Raw genomic sequence first — 21,653 nt, forward strand, 5'->3', positions numbered from 1 at the left:
TGTAAAAGTAGAGAGAAATCTTGACAATGGTGAAGCTGGCAGCATCACTGAGTAGGATGACTACTTATGCCTTACACCCTTTCATGTACTGCAAACAATATCACCCTCAGCTGACCTCGAACAGTATGCCCAAGTTTCCCATACCTGTTACTCTCTGGCCCCTCATTGCCACCCTGACACTTGTCCCTTTCTTCTCGGCTCTTTTACTCAAAAAACTGATGAAGAAGGCACCCTGGAGAAGGACAGTCCTCCTGAGGAAGTTTCATCGTGCACTCCATTTTCCTAAGCACCAATTCAGAGACTGGCACTCTGGATGGATTAGCTAGTGATATAGTGATTAAAGAAACAATGCACACAAATAAGCAGGAGCAGATCCTGGTGGTAGGGACAACTCAGGAGATGATATGTCAAAGGGTCACATTGTCTTCTTGCTCCGCTGAATATGAGAAAAGGAGCAACAGGCATGATTGAAAAGGAGCAACAGGCATGATTAGAAAAAATGCTTGAAGCTCATCAACAATTATTAGAGGCGTTTGAAGGCTTTCCAAAGCCTCTCAGCACCATGCTTGAGAGTATGCTGAAGTCTACTTTGCATATGTGGAGATCAGCCGCATGTAGTTTCCACATTGCAATCAACATTTCCATCTCTGCTAAATTTGTGACATTATTTTGAATATATTATCACTTAGGCAACATTACAGTAAGATAATATCTGAATGGGTTATCCATAATTTTAAAGCATATGCTAGCCATGTTTCCCCTCCCTCAGGTAATGATTAGATGAATCTGTATTGTAGTATGGTAACATACTAACTTATGTTATAGTTTAGTAAGCATTCTCTTTTTCACATTTAAGTATGCCGAGAAGAATTCTTTGAATCGACTGGCACATTAACCTCTCCAAACTATCCGAATGGCTATTCTTATAATCAAGAGTGCATCTACACCATTACTGTGGAAAATAACAAACAAATTATGCTCAACTTTACATATTTTAAGTTAGAAGGATATCAAGCCTGTACTTCTGGCTATGTTGAAATTAGGTAAGTGTTTTTATTTCTGTTGTTCCTTAACTAAGTATTTAACTAAGTATTTAGATATTCCAAATTCTGTAAACTCTTCAAAGGATCTGGATTTTAATTTATTAATCGGGAATGGAGTGTGTTGTAGGAATTCAGTTTCTCTGTAACAATATTTAGAATGTATTGAACAGACTAATAGGTGATTACAAACCCTTGTGCTACATTTGCTAAACAGATTAGAAGTGATTAAAAGTGCAACAGCTTCTAACTAGACTGTTAGAGCCGGATTTTGGTTGGGTAGATCATCTCAGGAAATTTCTCAATTCGCCAGACCCACCTTGGTACAAAGTGCCCCGAAACACATGATTTTTGCTCTGTGGGGAGCGGGGTGCCACGGGGCCGTGTGACTGCCAAAGCGGACTGGTTAGAAGGCCCACCTTGGTTCTCTAGCTCTTTGTCCCAGTTGTTTTAAAAGTTGTTAGGCCCTCTATCCCTCATTCCTCACAACCCTTCAACCCCCAACCTATCCCCTCATGGTCTCTCATACCCTCCATGCCACTTCATGCCTCACCCACCCCAAAACCCCTCATATCTTCCATGACAATTCATACCCATCTCAACCCCATGACCCCTCATACCCACTATTCTAATTTAATGCCAACTCATGACCCCCCCCTCCCACACACACACAGCCCGTGGGCCCTCATACCCTCCATGCCAACTCCAAGCCACTCACCCAGTATCCACCATGGACAAACCTCTGGAGCCAATAGAGAGGAATAAAGATAAACTTCTAACAATCCAATACAGCTCGCACTCCTACGCATTTGATAATGGAAAGAAAAAACTCCCAATGATAGAACCCATTCAAAGCTATTAAATCTCAAGTTGTTAATCTCTTATAAAAACATACAAACTTCTACTCAGACCCCACATCAAAGACATTTAATTCATTAATAGACTCTCTAAACAGTCAATCAAACTACAAGCTCAAAAAAACCTGCTGAGATAATTTTAGCTTTTGAAAATCAGCCAAGCATTCATTATGACATAATGGTAGCCTTTTGTGAAATGTTGACAAAGAACTCTATTGAAACTGCATGAACAGATATTACTGTTTTTGTTTTCTAACTTATGCCTGTCAATCTCAGCAGTCCAGCAGAGGTTTTTTTTTAACTCTCACCGAAAGCTACAGCCTGTTTTTTTTTTGTTAAAATTTAAACAATGGGCATTGAGAAAAACTTTCAGATCAAGACAATTACACAGGCCAAATCACTGTTCAAGAATGCTTCCATCTATTCAGTCAATTCGTGACTCCTACGTTGCGGGGTAAGGCCCTTGCAACAGCCAAAACTCAACACTGAGTTCAAATTCCCCTTGTGAATTTGGGTTTCCCTCCTGTGTTAATCGCCCCACTCCCTTTCCCTACTGGCAAAAATTGGATCTGTCGGAAATTGGGGAGGGTCTTCCATTTCCAGGCCCCACCTGCCATTTTTAATGGTCTGCAAAATCTTCCCATCTCCACGAAAATCCAACTGTTGGCCATTCGTTTTTCACCAAATCAAAGACCCTTACAGGAACCATAGGTGTTCAAGAAAATACCCAGACCATTGTTTCTTTTGTTTTTGTATGTTCAGGAGGAGCAGTAGTTCATCACCTGCTTCCACAAAAATACTGCAGCCCATAGCTGGTTGATCCATTCTCAAACACTTCTGGATTGTCTATCACTCACCACCCCTCCCACTGTCCCCAGCTTTGTAAAGTTCAAAACAGACTAAGCAGACAGGTTACAATTTTGAAAATAGAACATCATCCATTTTAACCATCGGCAGTTTTTGGGCAGGCAGACGTGCAAGTGTGAAATGTACTGGCTGGCCTAAGTTTGAAGCTCGGAGTATTTTAATTCTCATTCATATGCTACTCATTAGTTGCCTGCATGTAATAGGGGGAAAATAGGAGCTGGTTAGTGGCAACGGAGGAGTTTTGGTCGACCAATATAGGGGAAGCTCACTGATACACAGGTGAGTCCTAGGAAAAGGGTTTTGGCAGGTCTCTGATGAACTACATGAGGTGGTGGTGAAGTGGGGGCAGCGCCCAGGGTGGGGAAGGCTGTGATGTTTCTTGCAGGGCCCAGAGGTGTATTCCTGCTCCTTCTAGTCCCACAAAGGAAAGTTTTAGACTGACCCTGGAAGACCTCTTCTATCTAAACCAGTTGTAAGCCAGCTTCAGCCTGACAGGAAAAAACACAGAACCAGTGAAGCCTCATTACAAAGAATAATACAGCAAATAAGAAGGTTATTTTGTCCATTGTGTCTGTCCAACTCTTTGTAAAACCTCACTGCTCCTTCCCCATAACCCTGCAAATTGTTTCTTTTCAAGTATCTATCCAGTTCGCTTTGGTTCTGCTTCCACTACCTTTTCAAGCAATCGCAAGGGCATCCCCACTCATTCCCCAGTTAAAATATAATGGGGATCCTCTTAATGGAGTGGAATCCTGATTTCTATAAATTCATGACACCCTTGCCTGTCTTATACATTGGAACATGGGAGCAGGCGTAAACCATTTGGCCTTTCGAGCCTGCTCCACCATTCAATAAGATCATGCCTGATCTGGTTGTAGTTTCAGCTCCACATCCCTGTCTACACTGCACTGAGTCTACTTGACTCCCTCGCCTAACAAAAAACTGTTGAACTCTGCCTTGAATAAACTCAAAGATCCAGCCTCCACTACTGTCTGGGGAAGAGAATTCCACACACCAATGACCCTTTGGGAGAAAATGTTTCTCCTCATCTCTGTCTTAAAAAGGAGACCTCTTATTTTTAAACAATGTTCTCTAGTTTTAGTCTCTCCCACAAGAGGAAACATCCTCCGAATATCCACCCCGTCAAGTACCCTCAGGATTTTATATATTTTCAATGAGATTACCTCTCAGCCTTCTAAAATCCAATAGGTACATACCTAACCTGTTCAACCTTTCTTCATAAGGCAACACATTCATCCCAGTTAAATGCTGGAAATCTGAAATAAAAACAGAAAACGCTGGAAAATCTCAACAGGTCTGGCAGCATCTGTGGAAAGAGAAACAGAGTTAACGTTTTGAGTTTGTATGACTCTTTTTCAGAGCTAAAGAGAAGTAGAAATGTGATGGATTTTATACTATTTAAGAAGGAGTTGAGCAGATGGAGCAAAATAGAAGGTCAGGGATAGGTGGGACTAAGGAGAAATTTGACAAAGATGTCTTGGACACAGGACAAAGGGAGTGTTAATGATAATGTTAAAGACTAAATGAGGTGCTGATAGTGGCATAAAGGTAAGATAGCAGAATGTGTGAATAGCAGAACAAGGATCAGTGCCCTGTGAAAGCAAAACATAAAAACCAGTGACAGATGGCCCTGTTGGGGTTGGGTTGGGTTGGGGGTTGGAGGGGGTTTGAGGAAAAAGGGCTTTAAAAAAATGAATAAATAAAAAAAATAATAATAATTTGATTAAAAAAGGGGTAAAGATAGAGGAGAGAATTCATGGGGCTGAATCTTCTGGCTGACGTGCGGGTGGCGGAGCCTGCACACCAACACTTAAAAGGTCGTGCGAGTGTGCCGAAGTCAGCGTACGGCATCGCGATGTTTAGATCAGCGGGCGTGCTATGCAGCGCGACGCGCGCCCGGCATTAATTAAAGACCTTGTTAAGGCCATTAAGTCACCAACTGTGGATGATTTTGAGGGGCCTGTGCGAACTTCGGCTCGGCGCACGGGCCCAACAGGCAGGCGGGTAAGTGATTTTTTAACAAACCTCATCCAGTGGTGGGATGAGGTTTGATTTCGGATTAAAAAAAGTTTAATAAAGTTTTTGTGTACTTCATTAACATGTCCCATCTCGTGTGATATTTTCACATGAGGGGGACATGTTAATGATTTTTAAATTTTTCTAGTTTTGAACTTTCACCACCTTTCAGTGATCTCCCTGAGGCAGCACTTAGCCTCAGGGAGATGTGCGCTCTTTCGCGCGCATGCGTGAAAGAGAGCACTCTCGCAGTTGGGGTATCCCCCCCCCCTGCCCGCACAGGAAGCGCATAGTGCTTACCGTCGGGCATCAGGCTCGGCGGGCCTTAATTGGCCCTCCCATGTAAAATGGCGGCGGGGCCCGCTTTGGCAGCGGCGATCGGCTGCCCGCCCGCCTCCAAGTCGGTTGGGCCCACCCGCCCATCAAGGGAATAATTCAGCCCATGGTCTGAAGTTGAACTCATTGTTAAGTCCGGAAGGCTGTAAAGTGCCTAATCAGAAGATGAGGTGCTGTTCTTCCAGTTTGCGTTGGGCTTCACTGGAACATTGCAGCAGGCCAAGGATGGATATATGGGCATGAGAGCAAAATGGTGTGTTGAAATGGTGAGATGGTGTGTCAGCTTTCCGTAAGGACCATTCCCTTGGTGACACTCTGGTCCACTCCTCCATCACCCCAACTCCTCATCGGCTTCCCACGGCAATCACAGAAGGTGCAATACCTGCCCCTTCATCTCTTACTTCCTCCCTCTCCAAGGCCCCAAACACTCCTTTCAGGTGAAGCAACACTTCACTTGCTCCTCCTTCAATTTGGTCTACTGTATTCGTTGCTCCCAATGCGGTCTCCTCTACACTGGGGAGATTAAATGCAGACTGGGTGACTGCTTTGCAGAACACGTTCACTCAGTCTGCAAGTATGACCCAGACCTTCCTGTCGTTTACCATTTCAACACACCATCTTACTCTCATGCCCACATATCCATCCTTGGCCTGTTGTAATGTTCCAGTGAAGCCCAATGCAAACTGAAGGAACAGCACCTCATTTTCCGATTTTACAGCCTTCTGGACTTAACATTGAGTTCAACAACTTCAGATCATGAACTCTATCTTCCATCTTTAACCTTTTTAAATCGATTTTAAAAAATATTTATTTATTAATTCATTTTTAATTTATTTATCCTGTTTTAGCAGCAGAAAATGTAACCAAGAACTTCCTCCTTATCCAGTTCTGTTTTTATGAGCTCCTTCAGTGCTAGGACAGCCATAATTTTCCACACAAATGCAATGACTTCCATCCCAAAAGTGATCTCCCTCCACCATTAACACTCTATACAAATATAATCCCAAATCTTCAAAATCAGATATGACATGCTTAAAAGCTATAATACAGAGTATGTTTGCTTCACTGCTGGAATATTTGACCTGAAATTCCATTGTTGCCAATGTAAAATTTTTATGCTTATTATTTGCATGGACTACAAATAATGCTGCACAGAGAATAAAAAATAATACTGAATATTAGACCTTCATGAGCATTTGTTAGAAGAGCACCCAGTACCACATTAAAAGGCATTAATCGTTGTAGTTTTACATGTATCCAAATTAGTGTTTATTTTGTGCAGTCATTGTGATCAAGAGTTTCTTAACCCGAAATGACTGCTTGTTTATTTCAGGAATGGAGGATATGAAACATCTCCCTTGATCAGTCAGTACTGTGGAACGAAAGCCCCACCGCTCATCATATCCCATAGCAATAGGCTGTGGATTAAATTCAAGTCAGATTATACTTTGCAATACCGCGTATTTAAAGCATATTGGGATGGCACTTCCACAGGTAATGGCCTTACATCAAACAAATATAACAAAATACTAATTAATTTCAGATTGCTCAGTATTGCTTTAATTTGGGTAAGTTAAATGATTACTAAGGAAAGAATCAGGCTACCAGATTTAAATTAGTGCCTGACACTCAAGCATAGATATTATAAATGATTACAAACTGATCTAGCATTGATATGATTAGATGTATGCTATTTGTACCCAAACTTCTGAAAAAGCTCATTATCATTGATAAATGGGCTGAAGTTCAGATTTGTACATATGCAGCAAGTACATTAGAGGACCAATTTTAACTCAGTCTGTTCAACCTAAAATCAGAGTTCTGCATTTACTGCCTTGTTCCTACTCCGCCTAGGGCTATTTTGTCCAAGGCCTGAAAAAGAATGCAAATACGTAGGACCCCCAATTGCAAGCAGCGCATATGTACTTCTATTGAACCCCAATGGAACTGAATATCGGGTGACTGATGCGATATTGTTTACATTGTGTGCCTGCCTGTGAGCAGAGAGTAGTAACATTGTACTATCATTGGTAACATCTTTGTTCTGAGATGACTGATTACAATAACCACTTGTTTTTCTCAATGGAATGAAATCTATATTTTTTTCTTCAGGCTGTGGTGCAACACTTACAACATCAACAGGTAGTTTTACCTCCCCCAACTATCCAATGCCATATTCACACAATGCAGAATGTTACTGGCTGGTTCAAATTAGCGCAGGCAGTGTAATTGGGCTGCAGTTTGAACAATTCCATTTGGACTCCAGCACTGGATGCAGTTATGATTACCTAGCTGTATGTATATTCTTATTTACATTTGTTATTGAAAAGCGATGATATATTTTAACTAATACTTCAAGGGATTTTAATGTCGAGTCTAGGCTAGATTGAAGTTGTGAAGCATTGAACATGTTTTTAAAAAAATTTAAAGTTAAACCTGTTGAGTAAAGGGTTAACACCAGAAGCATACATGATGCTGATGTAGTAGTGATGTCAGATGGCATGACTGAGTAGAAGAGAGACCTTGAAGAGAGCAGAAGCTCTTACCTCATGCTGTAAATAAATAGTTCTGGTTAAAAAGACTATGGACTAGAGCAGCATACTTTTGAGAGACGAGATAATCCCCAAACCCAGCCTAAAGCCCGACCACACAGCAAAACCCTCCTTCTGAATTTTAAATGAGAGGGCAGCAGTTATTTTTGAAATTTATCGTAATTCTATCATAGCTCCTAAACATTTTTAGAGTCAAATTGTTTTAAATGGTGGCTCAGAAGGTTTCCTTGTGCATTTTGCATCTCAACATGCTAGTCAAAGTGACTTATTTGGTAACACAATGTCAGGTTTTTGCTAACTATTCAATCTAATTGTGACTTGCACATTCTGCAAAGTTGCAGAATTCCAGAGAGTTAATGGGGGAAGAAAAATGTTTCCATTACTCAACACAAATAAATGTCATTTCCTCCCAATCGATTCATTTCTGTATAAATGAATACGCTATCATATTTCCTTATTATTTTATGCATGAATAGTTTGAAAAAGCTTTTGGACACTTGAATGGCAGTTTACTATTTTGCACCCAATTTCCAAAGGTCATCTCATTATCATAATTAGCTGTAGCCCCAGGTGCAAATTTGGACCTGTGAGAAAACACGCTGGTGGTGGGAATGCAACATTGCATGTAAATTAAATTTAAATTGATGGTTGGCAAGGGACCATCAGAAAAGAGTGAGAAAATTTGTGATGGTCTTTGCAATGACTCGAAGGATATCTCAACCCATTAACACTATTTCCCAAGTGAGGTGATTAAGAACTGACAAGCAAAATTGAAGGCAAAGTACAGGCAAAACCTTTTAGGCAAGGGACTGAACAGCTGAACACCGAGTCTCTGTTTGATGGCTACTGAATGGAGGTGATGACAACTACACAAAGTTGTTGGAAGGATGGATGAGATGCAAGCTACTCCACGGCACCATCCTAATAAGTCCACAAGGAGATGGAATCAAGTTTCACACAGCTGACTGTTACTGTCACTGAATGTGCCAGCCCAATGCTACATGTTAATTCTGGCTGCCTGATGACCTGAATTTTAAAAAAAATTAATTCTCTGGATGTAGGCGTTGCTGGCAAATCTGGCATTTGTCATCCATCCCTAGTTCCTCTGAAAAGGCAATAGAGGGTCTTCTTATTGAACCACTGCTGCTGTGTGCTGAAGGCACTTCCACAAAGCTTTTGCATATGAAGTTTCAGAATTTTGATCCAATGAAGATATGCCCTAGTTTGGATGAGGTGTGACTTGTCACTAATCAGCCCAAGTCCAGGTCTTGCTGCAAGCAGGTGTGGGCTGCTTCATTATCTGAGAAATTGTGAATGGGGTTGAACATTGTGTAATCATCAGTGAATAGCACCACTCCTGACTTTATGATGGAGAAAAAGTAATTGAATGAAGCAGCTGAAGATGGTTGGACTGAGGACACTGCCCAGAGATACTCTCGCAGTGACATGCTGGGCCTGAGATGATTGGCCTCCAAAATAGCACAGTCATGATCTTTTGTGGTGGGTATAATTACAGCTACTGGAGAACTTCCCATGATTCACATTGACTTCAGACTTTACAAGGACTTCTTGGTGCCGCACTATTGATGAGTAGGTGTACCAGGGCATGCAGATATGGTTGGTGCAATCGTGGCAGATACAACAATTCAGTTTGTTTTTTGGTCATGCTGAAAATGTGACATATTGTGAGTATACAACACCAGTGGATTTCCCTCCCGCCCACCCATTTACCCTTGCCATGAGGAAGATGGTAGTAATGACCATGAGGTCCCCCAATGGAAGGAGAGGGGCTTTTAGTGGTGTTCCGTTCCTCATTTCTAGCCCCCATGTATTTTCTTGTGTAGGCTTTGTTCTTAGCCCAGGTATACAAGGCAACCAGCCTTCCCATACTTGAGGCATGACTGACAATTTAACTGCCTGGCTATCTCTGCTGCACTGTCAAGACTGGGCAATGGCAGGCTCCCTCTTGATGGTGGTAATCTCAATGAAAGCCCACTATGCATGGGTGAAAGACCCAGACCATGATTCTGGCAGTGTTGGAGTTTCAGACAGATGTCCCATCCCACTGGAATACCATTTCCAGATGGGCAATCCCAGCCTACTTGTCTTCACTATGCAGTGAAGCCACTTGCAGAGGTTCAGTTTATAAGATAATAGTGAAGGCATATGCAGAGTTTTTTTATGTACTCCTATGTGTACTCATATAGTTCCTGGATGTTTCATGCTGTGAGTCATCTTCATACGATGCAGATATTGCTGTAAATTCATCACTTCATGTCAATCAATAATCACTGGGAGAAAACTGAAGTGGATATTCTTATGGGGTTTTTCATCATGACATAAATGACTTATTGTGGTCAACAGGGTAACACACCTATTGTGCCCAATATTACTGTGATATTGTAATATTGCAATGATTCTCCATATTTCTTTGGAGATAGAGAATCCAGTTATTTTAATATCTGCACGCTTAGGAACACATTGCGCAACGCATTTACACATTTGGGAGATAAATTATGAACTACAATATAAAGATCAGATAATGTGTGGTGCCATAAGCCATCTTGGAAAATATGGACAAAATTTCAGAGTTTATTTGACCTACTGGTACAAGTGCTGATCTTTGCTGTACCTAGGACTAGTAATAAAGGTAGTGTGAATAAAGTGAATATATAGTTGTGTTTCTCTTCTAGGTTTATAATGGAAACAACACCAATTCTCAGCTTCTGGATAAATTGTGTGGTAATCAGATGCCAGCACCTATTCTCTCTTCCAGAAATAATATGTACATTAAACTCCGAACTGACAACTCGGTAACAGCAGGAGGATTTTTTGCTAAATATAGGCACAGTAAGTAAAGCAATCCACAGCAAAATTGGACAAAAATGTTCATGTTTTATTCATGGTTATGGTAAGGCAGTAATGTTTTCCTTCTTGTGTTCCAACACTAGCTATTCCAACTCACTTCTAAGTATTCTAGAACTCCTAAGTTTTAAGTATTAACCAATATGTTCCTCTTGGCTCAGTATGTAAATTTCCTCAGGGTACTGACTCTAAGTTGATGTTTGCTCTGAAGTGCCATTGTGGTGCTTGAGGAAGATAAGAGAGACATGTCAACAATATCATTTTAGATATAACCATGTTAACACAGAGGATGATGAACATGTGGAATGGACTGCCCGGGGGATAGTAGAGACAGATAGATATAACCATGTTAACACAGAGGGTGATGAACATATGGAATGGACTGCCTGGGGGTTATTAAAGACAGATATATGCAAACATTTAAGGGATAATTGGATGGATATTTCATGGAGTGGATGATTGAGAGATATTAACGTTTTGGGGTTGGCCAGATGGGCTGTTGTTTTAAATTGGAGCACTCTCCAGTTTAGAATACAATTGCTTAAAATAAAACTGCACTCAACAATTCAAAGCAGTGGAATTTGGATGGAAAATTACTTTAAATATTCAGTTCTACTCATATTAACAACATCGCATCACATCACTTAAAGCAAGAGCGATTGACGCAAGCCTTAATCTAGCTGAGGGCATGAGACAAATTGATGTGAAAATGGAAGAGATCTTATTAAAACTACACTGTATCAGCATTTGTAAAAGCTTTGTTATCTTTGTAGCCCTTTCAGGATGGCACTTGGTTCTTGTTTGTATGTGTACTAGATTTTCCTGACATAATAGAATCATAGAATGGTTACAGCACAGAAGGAAGCCATTCATCCCATCATGTTTGTGCTGTTTTTCTGGAAGAGCACCTCATCTAGTCCCATTCTCCAACATTTTCCCTGTAACGCTGCAATTTTTTTCTTCAGATAATTATCCAATTCTCTTTTGAAAGCCTCGATTGAATCTGCCTCCATCTCCCTCTCAGGCAGTGCATTCCAGATCCAGACCACTCGCTGCATAAAAATGTTTTTCCTCATATCGTTGTTGCATCTTTTGTTAGCTGTTTAACTTTCAAAATTTACAAAGAGCTAACATGTTGCTTCATTTGTAGTTTGCCAGGGAGTAATCATTGCAAATCGTAGCCAGGGGATCTTGGAAAGTACAAACTTTCCACAGCCTTATCCCCCTAACCAAGACTGTAACTGGACCGTACAGGCAACAGCTGGGAACACTATCAACTACACCTTCACTGACTTCAGTCTGAACTTTAACAGCTGCCAGTTAGTTTGGCTAAAGGTAAGAGTTAGATTTGTGGACCAGTTAATAGCCAAAAATGAAGTGACAAAACCTCTTTAAAAATTTTGTAAGATCACAGGTCATAGAGGAGGAAGGCCTTTAATCCAATTGTTCTATTTTATTGTGTTTTGCTTCCTAAAGGACAATTTGATGAAAACTTTGATTTAACTTAGCTACTGAACCATCATAAAGTTTCATCAAATCATGACGTAAACTACACATACACCATGATCATACCTCTCTGAATCATTTATTCGTCATATGGAAAGAGCATGATATCTCTATTGGCCTTTCACTTAGTTAGTAATAAGTTCTCCAGCTATCTGTACTCACACCATAGTAGGACAGGGAAGTAAAAATATGATGACACAGCAGAAACTACACTTTAGTAGACGACTTTACTCCGGATGTTTGTGTAATGCCAGACACTGGGTAACTCCCCATTCCCTCGAACTTATATTTCTGAAAATGCCTGTGACATACCAGTAAACAAATCTGAAACAAAATTCTGACAGTCCTCTTTCTGCTATCTTAGCAGGGGCGTTAATTGTTAAAAATAAGTGGGTTAATGTCTCACTGATGTTGCAGAGAAAGAAATTTCAGATGAGCAACTTAAGCATTACATTTTCACGATCATTGCATCGATAAATATTAAAATGAATCAAAATGGTTTTCTGTTTACATCAAGGGCAGATTAACACATATGCCAAGGAACTCATTTAAACATGGGACCCTAGTAAAACTCACCATAATACAGAGAAATTGCTTGATGAAAATATTCTAACATTGAAAAATATTGTCCCTTGCCATTGCATTTTATAATAGTGCACTGTTTAAACATTCAGTGGGCCCATTTCTTCATGCAGTTTACTACAAGTTGGTCTGAAGTTTCGCTCAGTCTGGAGAATTCCCAGCTCCATGGACTTTATTGCTGAAAAGCTGCACTGGATGGTCAGATTTTCATTCTAGGGGTGTGGTGGGAGGAGCGGGGTGCAATGGGAATCATGCCCGCTGACCCCAAAAAGAGTTCAGAGGTAGCGCAGGGGCTGCCGTGTATGGAAATGGGCTGGGTGAAAGGCTGGCTTCAGTGACCCAGCACTTTGTCCCAGCTGCAAAATACCCAATGAAACAAAAAGCAGCCCTCTACCCCTCACCCCCTCACCCCCACATGCTCCAAATGCCCCATCTGTGCCACCTCATGTCGCCACCACCCCATGCAAAGGGCGATGGCGAAGTGGTATTGTCACTTGTCTGGTGACTGACTTGACCCAAGGTTCAAATCTCAGTACGGCAGATGGTGGAATTTGAATTTAATAAAAATCTGGAATTAAAAGTCTAATGATGACAGTGAAACCGTTGTCAATTATAGTAAAAACCCAACTGGTTCACTAATGTCATGTGACTCCAGACCACAGTAATGTGGTTGACTCGTAAATGCCTGGAAAGCAACTCAGTTGTATTAAAACTGCTAAAATGTCAATAAAAACAAATGAAATCGGACGGACCACCCAGCATCTGACCTAGGCCCCGGAAATGACTAATAGCATACTCAGCTCTGTCGGCCCTGCAAAGTCCTCCTTACTAACATCTGGGGGCTTGCGCCAAAATTGGGAGAGATGTCCCACAGACTAGTCCCACAAGCAACAGCCTGACATAGTCCTACTCACTGAATCATACCCTACGGATCATGTCTCAGACACCACCATCACCATCCTGCGTATGTACTGTCCAACCGGAAGGACAGGCCCCACAGAGGTGGCAGCACAGTGGTATACAGTCAGGAGCGAGTTGCCCTGGGAATCCTCAACATCGACTCTGGACTCCATGATGTATTATGGCATCAGGTCAAACATGGGCAAGGAAACCTCCTGCTGATTACCACGTATCGCACCCCCTCCTTCAGGTGATGAATCAGTACTCCTCCATGTTGAACACTATTTGGAGGAAGAACTGAGGGTGGCAAGGGCGCAAAATGTACTCTGGGAGGGGACTTCGCCAAAGACCGAGTTGGTAGTATCCTAAAGGGCATAGCTGTTAGACTGGGTCTGCGGCAGGCGATGAGGGAACAAACAAGAGGGAAAAACATATTTGACCTCATCCTCACCAACCTGCCTGCCACAGATGCATCTGTCTATGACAGTATCGGTAGGAGTGATCACTGCACAGTCATTGTGGAGATGAAGCCCTGTCTTCACATTGAGGAGACTCTCCATCGTGTTGTGTGGCACCACCACCCTGCTAAATGGGATAGATTTCAAACAGATCTAGCAACTCAAGACTGGGCATCTATGAGGCTCTGTGGGCCATCAGCAGCAGCAGAACTGTACTCTAACACAATCTGTAACCCCATGGCCCAGCATATCCTCTACTCTATCATTGCCATCAAGTCAGGGGATCAACCCTGGTTCAATGAAGAGTGCAGGAGGGCTTGCCAGGAGCAGCACCTGGCATACCTACAAATGAGGTGTCAACCTGGTGAAGCCACAATTCAGGACTACTTGCATGCCAAACAGCATAATCAGCAAGTGATAGACAGAGCTAAGCGATCCCACATCCAACAGATCAGATCTAAGCTCTGCAGTCCTGCCACATCCAGTCATGAATGGTGGTGAACAATTAAACAACTCACTGGAGGAGGAAACTCCACAAATATCCCCATCCTCAATGATGGAGGAGCCCAGCACATCAGGGCAAAAGATAAGGCTGAAGCATTGGCAACAATCTTCAGCCAGAAGGGCTGAGTGTATGATCCATCTCGGCCTCCTCTGGAGGTCCCCAGCGTCACAGATGCCAATCTTCAGCCAATTCGATTCACTCCACATGATATCAAAAAATGGCTGAAGACACTGGATACTGAAAAGGCTATGGGCCCTGACAATATTCTGGCAATAGTACTGAAGACTTGTGCACCAGAACTTGCTGTGGCCCTAGCCAACCTGGGATTGGTATCAACCCAGCAATGTCGAAAATTGCCCAGGTATGTCTTGTTCACAAAAAGCAGGACAAATCCAACACAGCTAATTTTGCCCCATCAATCTACTCTTGAACATCAGTGAAGTGATGGAAAGGATCATCAACAATGCTATCAGGCGGCACTTGCTTAGCAATAACCTGCTCACTGATGCTCAGTTTGGGTTCTGCCAGTGTCACTCAGCTTCTGATCTCATTACAGCCTTGGTTCAAGTGTGGACAGAAGACCTCAACTCCAGATGTGAGGTGACTTTGACTGCCCTTGACATCAAGGCAGCATTTGACCGAGTGTGGCATTAAGGAGTCCTAGCAAAACTGGAATGAATGGGAATCAGAAGGAAAACTCTCCGCTGGTTGGAGTCATACCCAGCACAAAGGAAGATGGTTGTGGTTGTTGGAGGTCAATCATCTCAGTTCCAGGACATCACTGCAGGAGTTCCTCAGGGTAGTGTCCTAGGCCCAACCACCTTCAGCTGCTTCATCAAGGACCTTCCTTCCATCATAAAGTCAGAAGTGGGGATGTTCACTGATGATTGCACAATGTTCAGCACCATTTGTGATTCCTCAGATACTGAAACAGTCCATGTCCAAACGCAGCTAGACCTGGACAGTATCCAGGCTTGGGCTGACAAGTGGCAAATAACATTTGCGCCATACAAGTGCCAGACAATGACTATCCCCAGCAAAAGAGAATCTGACTATCGCCCCTTGATATTCAATGGCATTAGCATCGCTGAATCCCCCAGTATCAACATCCTGGGGTGTTACCATTGACAAGAACCTGAACTGGACTATCCAAATAAATACTGTGGCTACAAGAGCAGGTCAAAGGCTAAGAATCCTGTGGTGAATAACTCACCTCCTGACTCCCCAAAGCCTGTCCACCATTTACAACGATCAAGTTAGGAGTGTGATGGAATACTCTCCACTTTCCTGGATGAGTACAGTTCCAAAAACACACAAGTAGCTCGACATCATCCAAGATAAAGTAGCCCGCTTGATTGATACTCCTTCCACATACATTCACTCCCTCCACCACTGACACACAATGGCAGTAGTGTGTACCATCTACAAGATGCACTGCAGAAACTCACCAAGGTTCCTTCGACAGCACCATCCAAACCCATGACCACTACCATCTAGAAGGACAAGGGCAGCAGATACATGGGAACACCACCACCTGGAAGTTCCCTTCCAAGCCACTTACCATCCTGACTTGGATATTTATTGCCATTCCTTCATTGTCACTGGGTCAAAATTCTGGAACTCCCTCCTTAACAACAATGTTGGTGTACCTACATCACAGAAACTGCAGCAATTCAAGAAGGCAGCTCAGCACTACCTTCTCAAGGGCAATTAAGGATGGGAAATAAATACTGGCCTAACCAGCGATGCTCACATCCCATAAATGAATATAAAACAAAAGTCCCTCATAACCCGCATGACAACCTATGACCCTCCGCCCACCACCCATAGCTGCTCATGCACCCCCTACCAACCCATGTCCCTCCACCCATCCCCATAGCCCTTATGCCAACTTAGTGCCAACCCATACCACCATCCAGCATTCTTTGCCCTTAGATCCTCCATGCCAACTCACTCAATATCCGCTATGGGTAGAACTCTGGACCTATGCTGTGAGGAAATAAAATAAAGTTCAAAGTGTCTATTGATTAATTCGCTATTAAAAAAAGTACTGCTATCATTGATAAACATCATTGATAAAAACTTAATCATTAGATTTAAACTCCTTCAGCCACTTAATTCTTTATAACAACAAACCCATAGTCCCACTTCAAAGGCTTTATTGAGGTGTCAGCTGTGGCTCAGTTCATAGCACCCTCGCCTTTGAATCAGAGGGTTGTGGGTTCATGTCCCACTCCCGGAAACCAAGAACTGTGATTGTACTCGAAAGAGTTGCAATCTGTGACTGTTGATAACTCGAAAGAGTTTCAAAGGCTTTATAAGTACCTGGAGCTGTCAATTAAACTATGAATTGACAGTTACCCCACTGTGATAATGATAGGTCATGAAATCAGCCATGCAACACTAATCACATAATGATAACCTTCAGGCCTATGTCAACAGCCAGAGTGAAAAAGCAAACACTGATGTTTTTAACACTGCAGACAGTTCCTTTCAAATATTTAAAGGGCAGGAGATTTAAAACTTTGACAGCTCCCTTGACAGCTGCAATGAGCTTGATAATTTCAATGGGTTTATCCACTTTTATGCACATTAATGTCTACTTATAACAATCCCAAAGGCCACTTGACTTCTCCCAAAATACAACTTACCTCTCCCAAAGGTATTACAGGACCATATCCAAATGTGTACTCTACCTCTCCAAAAAGGCATCCTACCTCTCCGAAGAACTCCACAAACTTTGGACCTTCTCCTGATAGGTCTGAAGTGCACAAGTCATGTTTTGGACATCCCACAAATAAAAATTGCATCTGACTGAAGCCAGCTGCCAACGTTAACATATGCAGTTACCCCCGTAAACCATAGATATGCAAAATACAACCCACCCCACTGTTCCTAACCCAGAGAAAATGATGGGTGTCGAGTTTGGGGGCAGGATTGCTGGAACCTGGGCTAAGCCTGGGATCCTCTCCGTCTTTCAGAAAATTCAGGCCATTGTGTTTAAAAAACAGGGGCTGGGATTTTTGTTGTGGGGGTGTAACAGGGACCCAAATGTTCTTGGTAGAGAATCTCAAGAATTCTTCTTCCAGCTCTGGGTTATATTTATCATGTATAATAGCAGACATCATTGGAAACTTGTATTGGGTTGATACCATGCTGACTGTTTTGTAATAGGAACATTTATAGCAAACCAAATCTGTAAATTAATGGAAATTACACTGCGGTCTTTTCCTTTCTAAATAGCAAGGATCAGACCTTTAATATACAGGGTATCTTGTGCTATAAAATAAATAAATGTTGCAATTTAGGGATTTGCAGGGGCATATGGTCTGTATCACATGAAATTATTTTAATTATAGGTATACAGTATAATGGAAGGATGCTCTGGACAGATTGATAAGTCAATTTTCTTGGACTCAATCTACCAAAGTTCTAAATGTTAGCATTGCACTCAATGTCCAACCATGGGGAGCCTAGGTACTCAGTTAGATAAGTGTTTGGCAAGTGCAGCAAAACAAAGAGCATCTGTAGAACTCTCAGATCTGAAGCTGCTCAACAGATCGGGATATGCTGGTTGCCAGTAAAGTTTAGCAGTCAGAAGATCTTGTTTGTCCATTAAAAGCCTGGACGGAAGGGGAGTGGAGGGTGTGGTGTGGTGGCGGGGAAGGTGAGGGTGTATGGGGGGTGGGTGCAGTCAGTGAGGGTTCAAAGGCAGTCCACACAATAAGATTTGGGCATTGCTGTATTAGGGCACCCAGCAAGTGCAGCTTCTGGAAATAGAGGTGGGAGGCCAACACATTCCTTAGCCCACCTGCAGGCCTGCCTCTGCCCCGACAAGGAAACCCTGGGAGTCTTGAGGCAGTTAAAGAAGATGTCGATGTCGTGATCTTGGTTTTTGTTGCTTCTTTATCCTGACTCTTGTCGATTGTAGAACACTCAGTTCCTGCCTATGTGGGTTAGGAACAAAGATCAGTGAACAAATTAGTGTTTAAGTTTTCATAGTTTCTGATTTCTTTGAGGATGCACTGCAAGTCACAAAACTACATGCCTGGAGGGAATGAGTGCATGGGTGCACAAGCAGAGAGAGGATTATTAATCTAAAGGAAAAGGGAAATCTAGGAGGATTGCATTTTGTTAAAAGTGCCCTTCATTTTTCCTCAAAGAAAATGATAGGCTCCAAATATTTCTTTGATTTGGTCTTATAATTTAAATTTTCTTGCCAGCTTTAAGAACTTTTAAGTAGAGGCTCCCTCACTGCAATCCCACTTCAATTATGTTAATTTTGATGAAATTCCCCCTGTGTGTCTTAAGAGTCAGGACATGACTTTGAACAGGCCTGACAGCTGTTTCAGATGTTAGTGGTCTCAGAAAACAACACTGAAGGCTAGGATATTTGCATTCCAAGCCTACAGCATGGTTTCTCAGTGTCGAGTGACCCTGGTTGCATTGCAGCTGTTCAAGCATTGTTTCCCCTGGTAACTAATGTTACTAATGAATTTGCAGTTTTATCTTGGTCAGCTTTCTCAGTGGACAGTCCAGCTTAGAGATACACTCCCAATCAATACAAGTCATAGAGTTACAGTGTTGTAACCCTATCTCCAACCTGCACTCCCTGTGAGCGTGACTTGTTGCAGGAAACATAGGATTGTGGAATTGCTCCATTAGATCCGACACAACTGTCTCCACACCAGCATGAAAATTAACATCTGCTTTTTTTTAAAAGAAAGAAGTTTATAGCTAGGGTATTATTTGCTTCATCAAAAAGCAGAGTACTTTGAACAAAATATATTCCTCCTGAACTTTCCCACTCTTTGAACATTGTGTTCTCACTATTTGACATCTTGTTTTGCGTTTCAACAGGGGAGCCTGATGCCCGTAAAAGGTTCATTCTTACTATTTATCTGATAAGAAGCCTCATCCTCAACATGATTTAACTGTTTATAGGTTTCTCTGTTGTTTGCCAATAACTTCTCTGCTTTTGTTTTATCTTCCCTATGATATCAATTTAGCTGTATGACGGACCCAGTGCCCAATCTCAACTTATTGGTACTTTCTGCGGGAATACTTTACCCCCATCAGGCAGAAGCTCTGGTTCTAGTCTGCATGTTGCATTCCATTCAGACTCTAGTTCTTCAGGCAATGGATTCCAGATGCTGTGGTTCCAGAACGGTAAGATTACACACAATGCTGAAGATTGCTTGCTTTAGCTGTCTGCCTGGCCTGGCTGCCAGCTGTTTCCTTTTATCTCATTAGCCAGCCTCGCTTTCCTACCTCACCAACTGTTTCTCCCAAACTTTCCTAATCAAATCCACTAGAACTCATTTGGATATCACAACTGCCAAATTCCTGTTTAATGCTTACTATTTTCCAATTACTTGTTCCAGCTTTTGCTGTAAAATGGCTATGTCTGGCCCATTCTTCAAACCTTACCTGTTTTCCCAAAATAACTGAATTCTGCTTCTGAGATTCTCCGTAGGAATATTTTAAAACATTTTTGTGTTTTAATATCTGCTCTAGTACCCCAAGAATAGTAGGGAACCAGGGGGCAAAAAGGAGGGAGGAACTTAAACAATCACAAATAAAACACAGGGGCACAGTCTTTGGATAAGGGGCCAATCATTTGGGACTGAGATGAGGAGAAATTACTTCACTCAAAGGGTTGTGAATTTTTGGAATTCTGTACCCGAGAGGGTTGTGGATGCTCCATTGTTGAATGCATTTACAGCTGGGATAGGCAGATTGTTGGTCTCTCAGGGAATTAAGAGATATTGGGAAGTGGGCAGGAAAGTGGAAACCCAAGATCAGCCGTGATCGTACTGAATGGTGGTGCAAGCTCGATGGGCCATGTGACCTACTTCTGCTCCTATTTCTTGTGTTCTTGTGATCACGAGCACCAGAGAAAAAGTACTAGGGAAATTAATGTTACGAAAGGCTGACAAGTCCCCTGGACCTCATGGTCTGCAACCTAGGATTTTAAAAGAAGTGGCTGCAGAGATAGTGGATGCATTGGTTATAAGCTTCCAAAATTACATAGGGTAAAATTTTTAGCTCGGCGGGTGGGCATGTGCTCAACCCGCTCGAGCATAAAATGAGGTGCGTTGACATCGGTTGATCGTCCCGACGTCAACGCGCAGTCTTGCGATATTTTGTTTGGCGGGTGCATGCCGGAGTCAGCTGCACGCCCACCGACAATTAAAAGGCCTGTTAAGGCAATTAAAGGGGAAATTAAATAGAACTTTTTGCTGCCCATCCAACCTTACGGTTGGCAGGCAGGTGAAAAGGCCTTTACACTTTTTAGGAAACCTCATCCATGGGCGGGTTGAGGTTTGCTAAAGCAAATAAAAATAAAATAAAAATTTTAGAGCGTAATTTATAATATGTCCCTGCTCATGTGACAGAGTTTTATTACATTTTTAAGTTCTTTATTACTTTTTTATATAACTGTCCATTTCCCTGAGCCAGCTCTGTGCCTCAGGGAGATTATGAAGTGCGCATGCGCTAAGGTCACGCTCACCCCGCTCGCCCTCCTCCCCCGCCCGCGCAGGCAGCGCTGAGCGCTACCGCTCGCATTTCACGCTGGGTGGGTCTTAACTGGCCAGCCAGCGTGAAATCGCCTTCCGGCCCTGAACGCAGGTGGCGGTCGGCTTTCCGCCCGCCCGACAAGGGCAATATTCACAGAATCACAGAATCACACAGTGCAGAAGAGACCCTTCAGCCCATCGAATCTGCACTGACACGTGAGAAACACCTGACCTACCTACCTAATCCCATGTACCAGCACTTGGTCCATAGCCTTGAATGTTATGACGTGCCAAGTGCTCATCCAGGTACTTTTTAAAGGATGTGAGGCAACCCGCCTCCACCACCCTCCCAGGCAGCGCATTCCAGACCGTCACCACCCTCTGTGTAAAAAGGGTTTTCCTCACATTCCCCACTAAACCTCCTGCCCCTCACCTTGAACTTATGCCCCCTCGTGACTGACCCTTCAACTAAGGGGAACAGCTGCTTCCTATCCACCCTGTCCATGCCCCTCATAATCTTGTACATCTCGATCAGGTCGTCCCTCAGTCTTCTCTGCTCCAACGAAAACAACCCAAGTCTATCCAACCTCTCTTTATAACTTAAATGTTTCATCCCAGGCAACATCC

At 42.6% G+C, this 21,653-nt stretch overlaps 1 protein-coding gene across 1 annotated transcript in view; it reads left to right on the forward strand.

Annotated features, from left to right (window-relative positions):
- Positions 1-21,653, forward strand: part of cubn (cubilin (intrinsic factor-cobalamin receptor)) — a 481,327-nt gene that overhangs the window by 143,754 nt on the left and 315,920 nt on the right. The window contains exons 21-26 of the mRNA XM_078535601.1: positions 857-1,043; positions 6,471-6,631; positions 7,250-7,431; positions 10,383-10,539; positions 11,705-11,889; positions 19,515-19,674. Coding sequence (XP_078391727.1) covers positions 857-1,043; positions 6,471-6,631; positions 7,250-7,431; positions 10,383-10,539; positions 11,705-11,889; positions 19,515-19,674 — 1,032 coding nt within the window. The remainder of the gene's footprint in view (positions 1-856; positions 1,044-6,470; positions 6,632-7,249; positions 7,432-10,382; positions 10,540-11,704; positions 11,890-19,514; positions 19,675-21,653) is intronic.

This window comes from Cetorhinus maximus, chromosome 3, assembly GCF_964194155.1.
Source record: "Cetorhinus maximus chromosome 3, sCetMax3.hap1.1, whole genome shotgun sequence".
NCBI classification, from domain to species: Eukaryota; Metazoa; Chordata; class Chondrichthyes; order Lamniformes; family Cetorhinidae; genus Cetorhinus; species Cetorhinus maximus.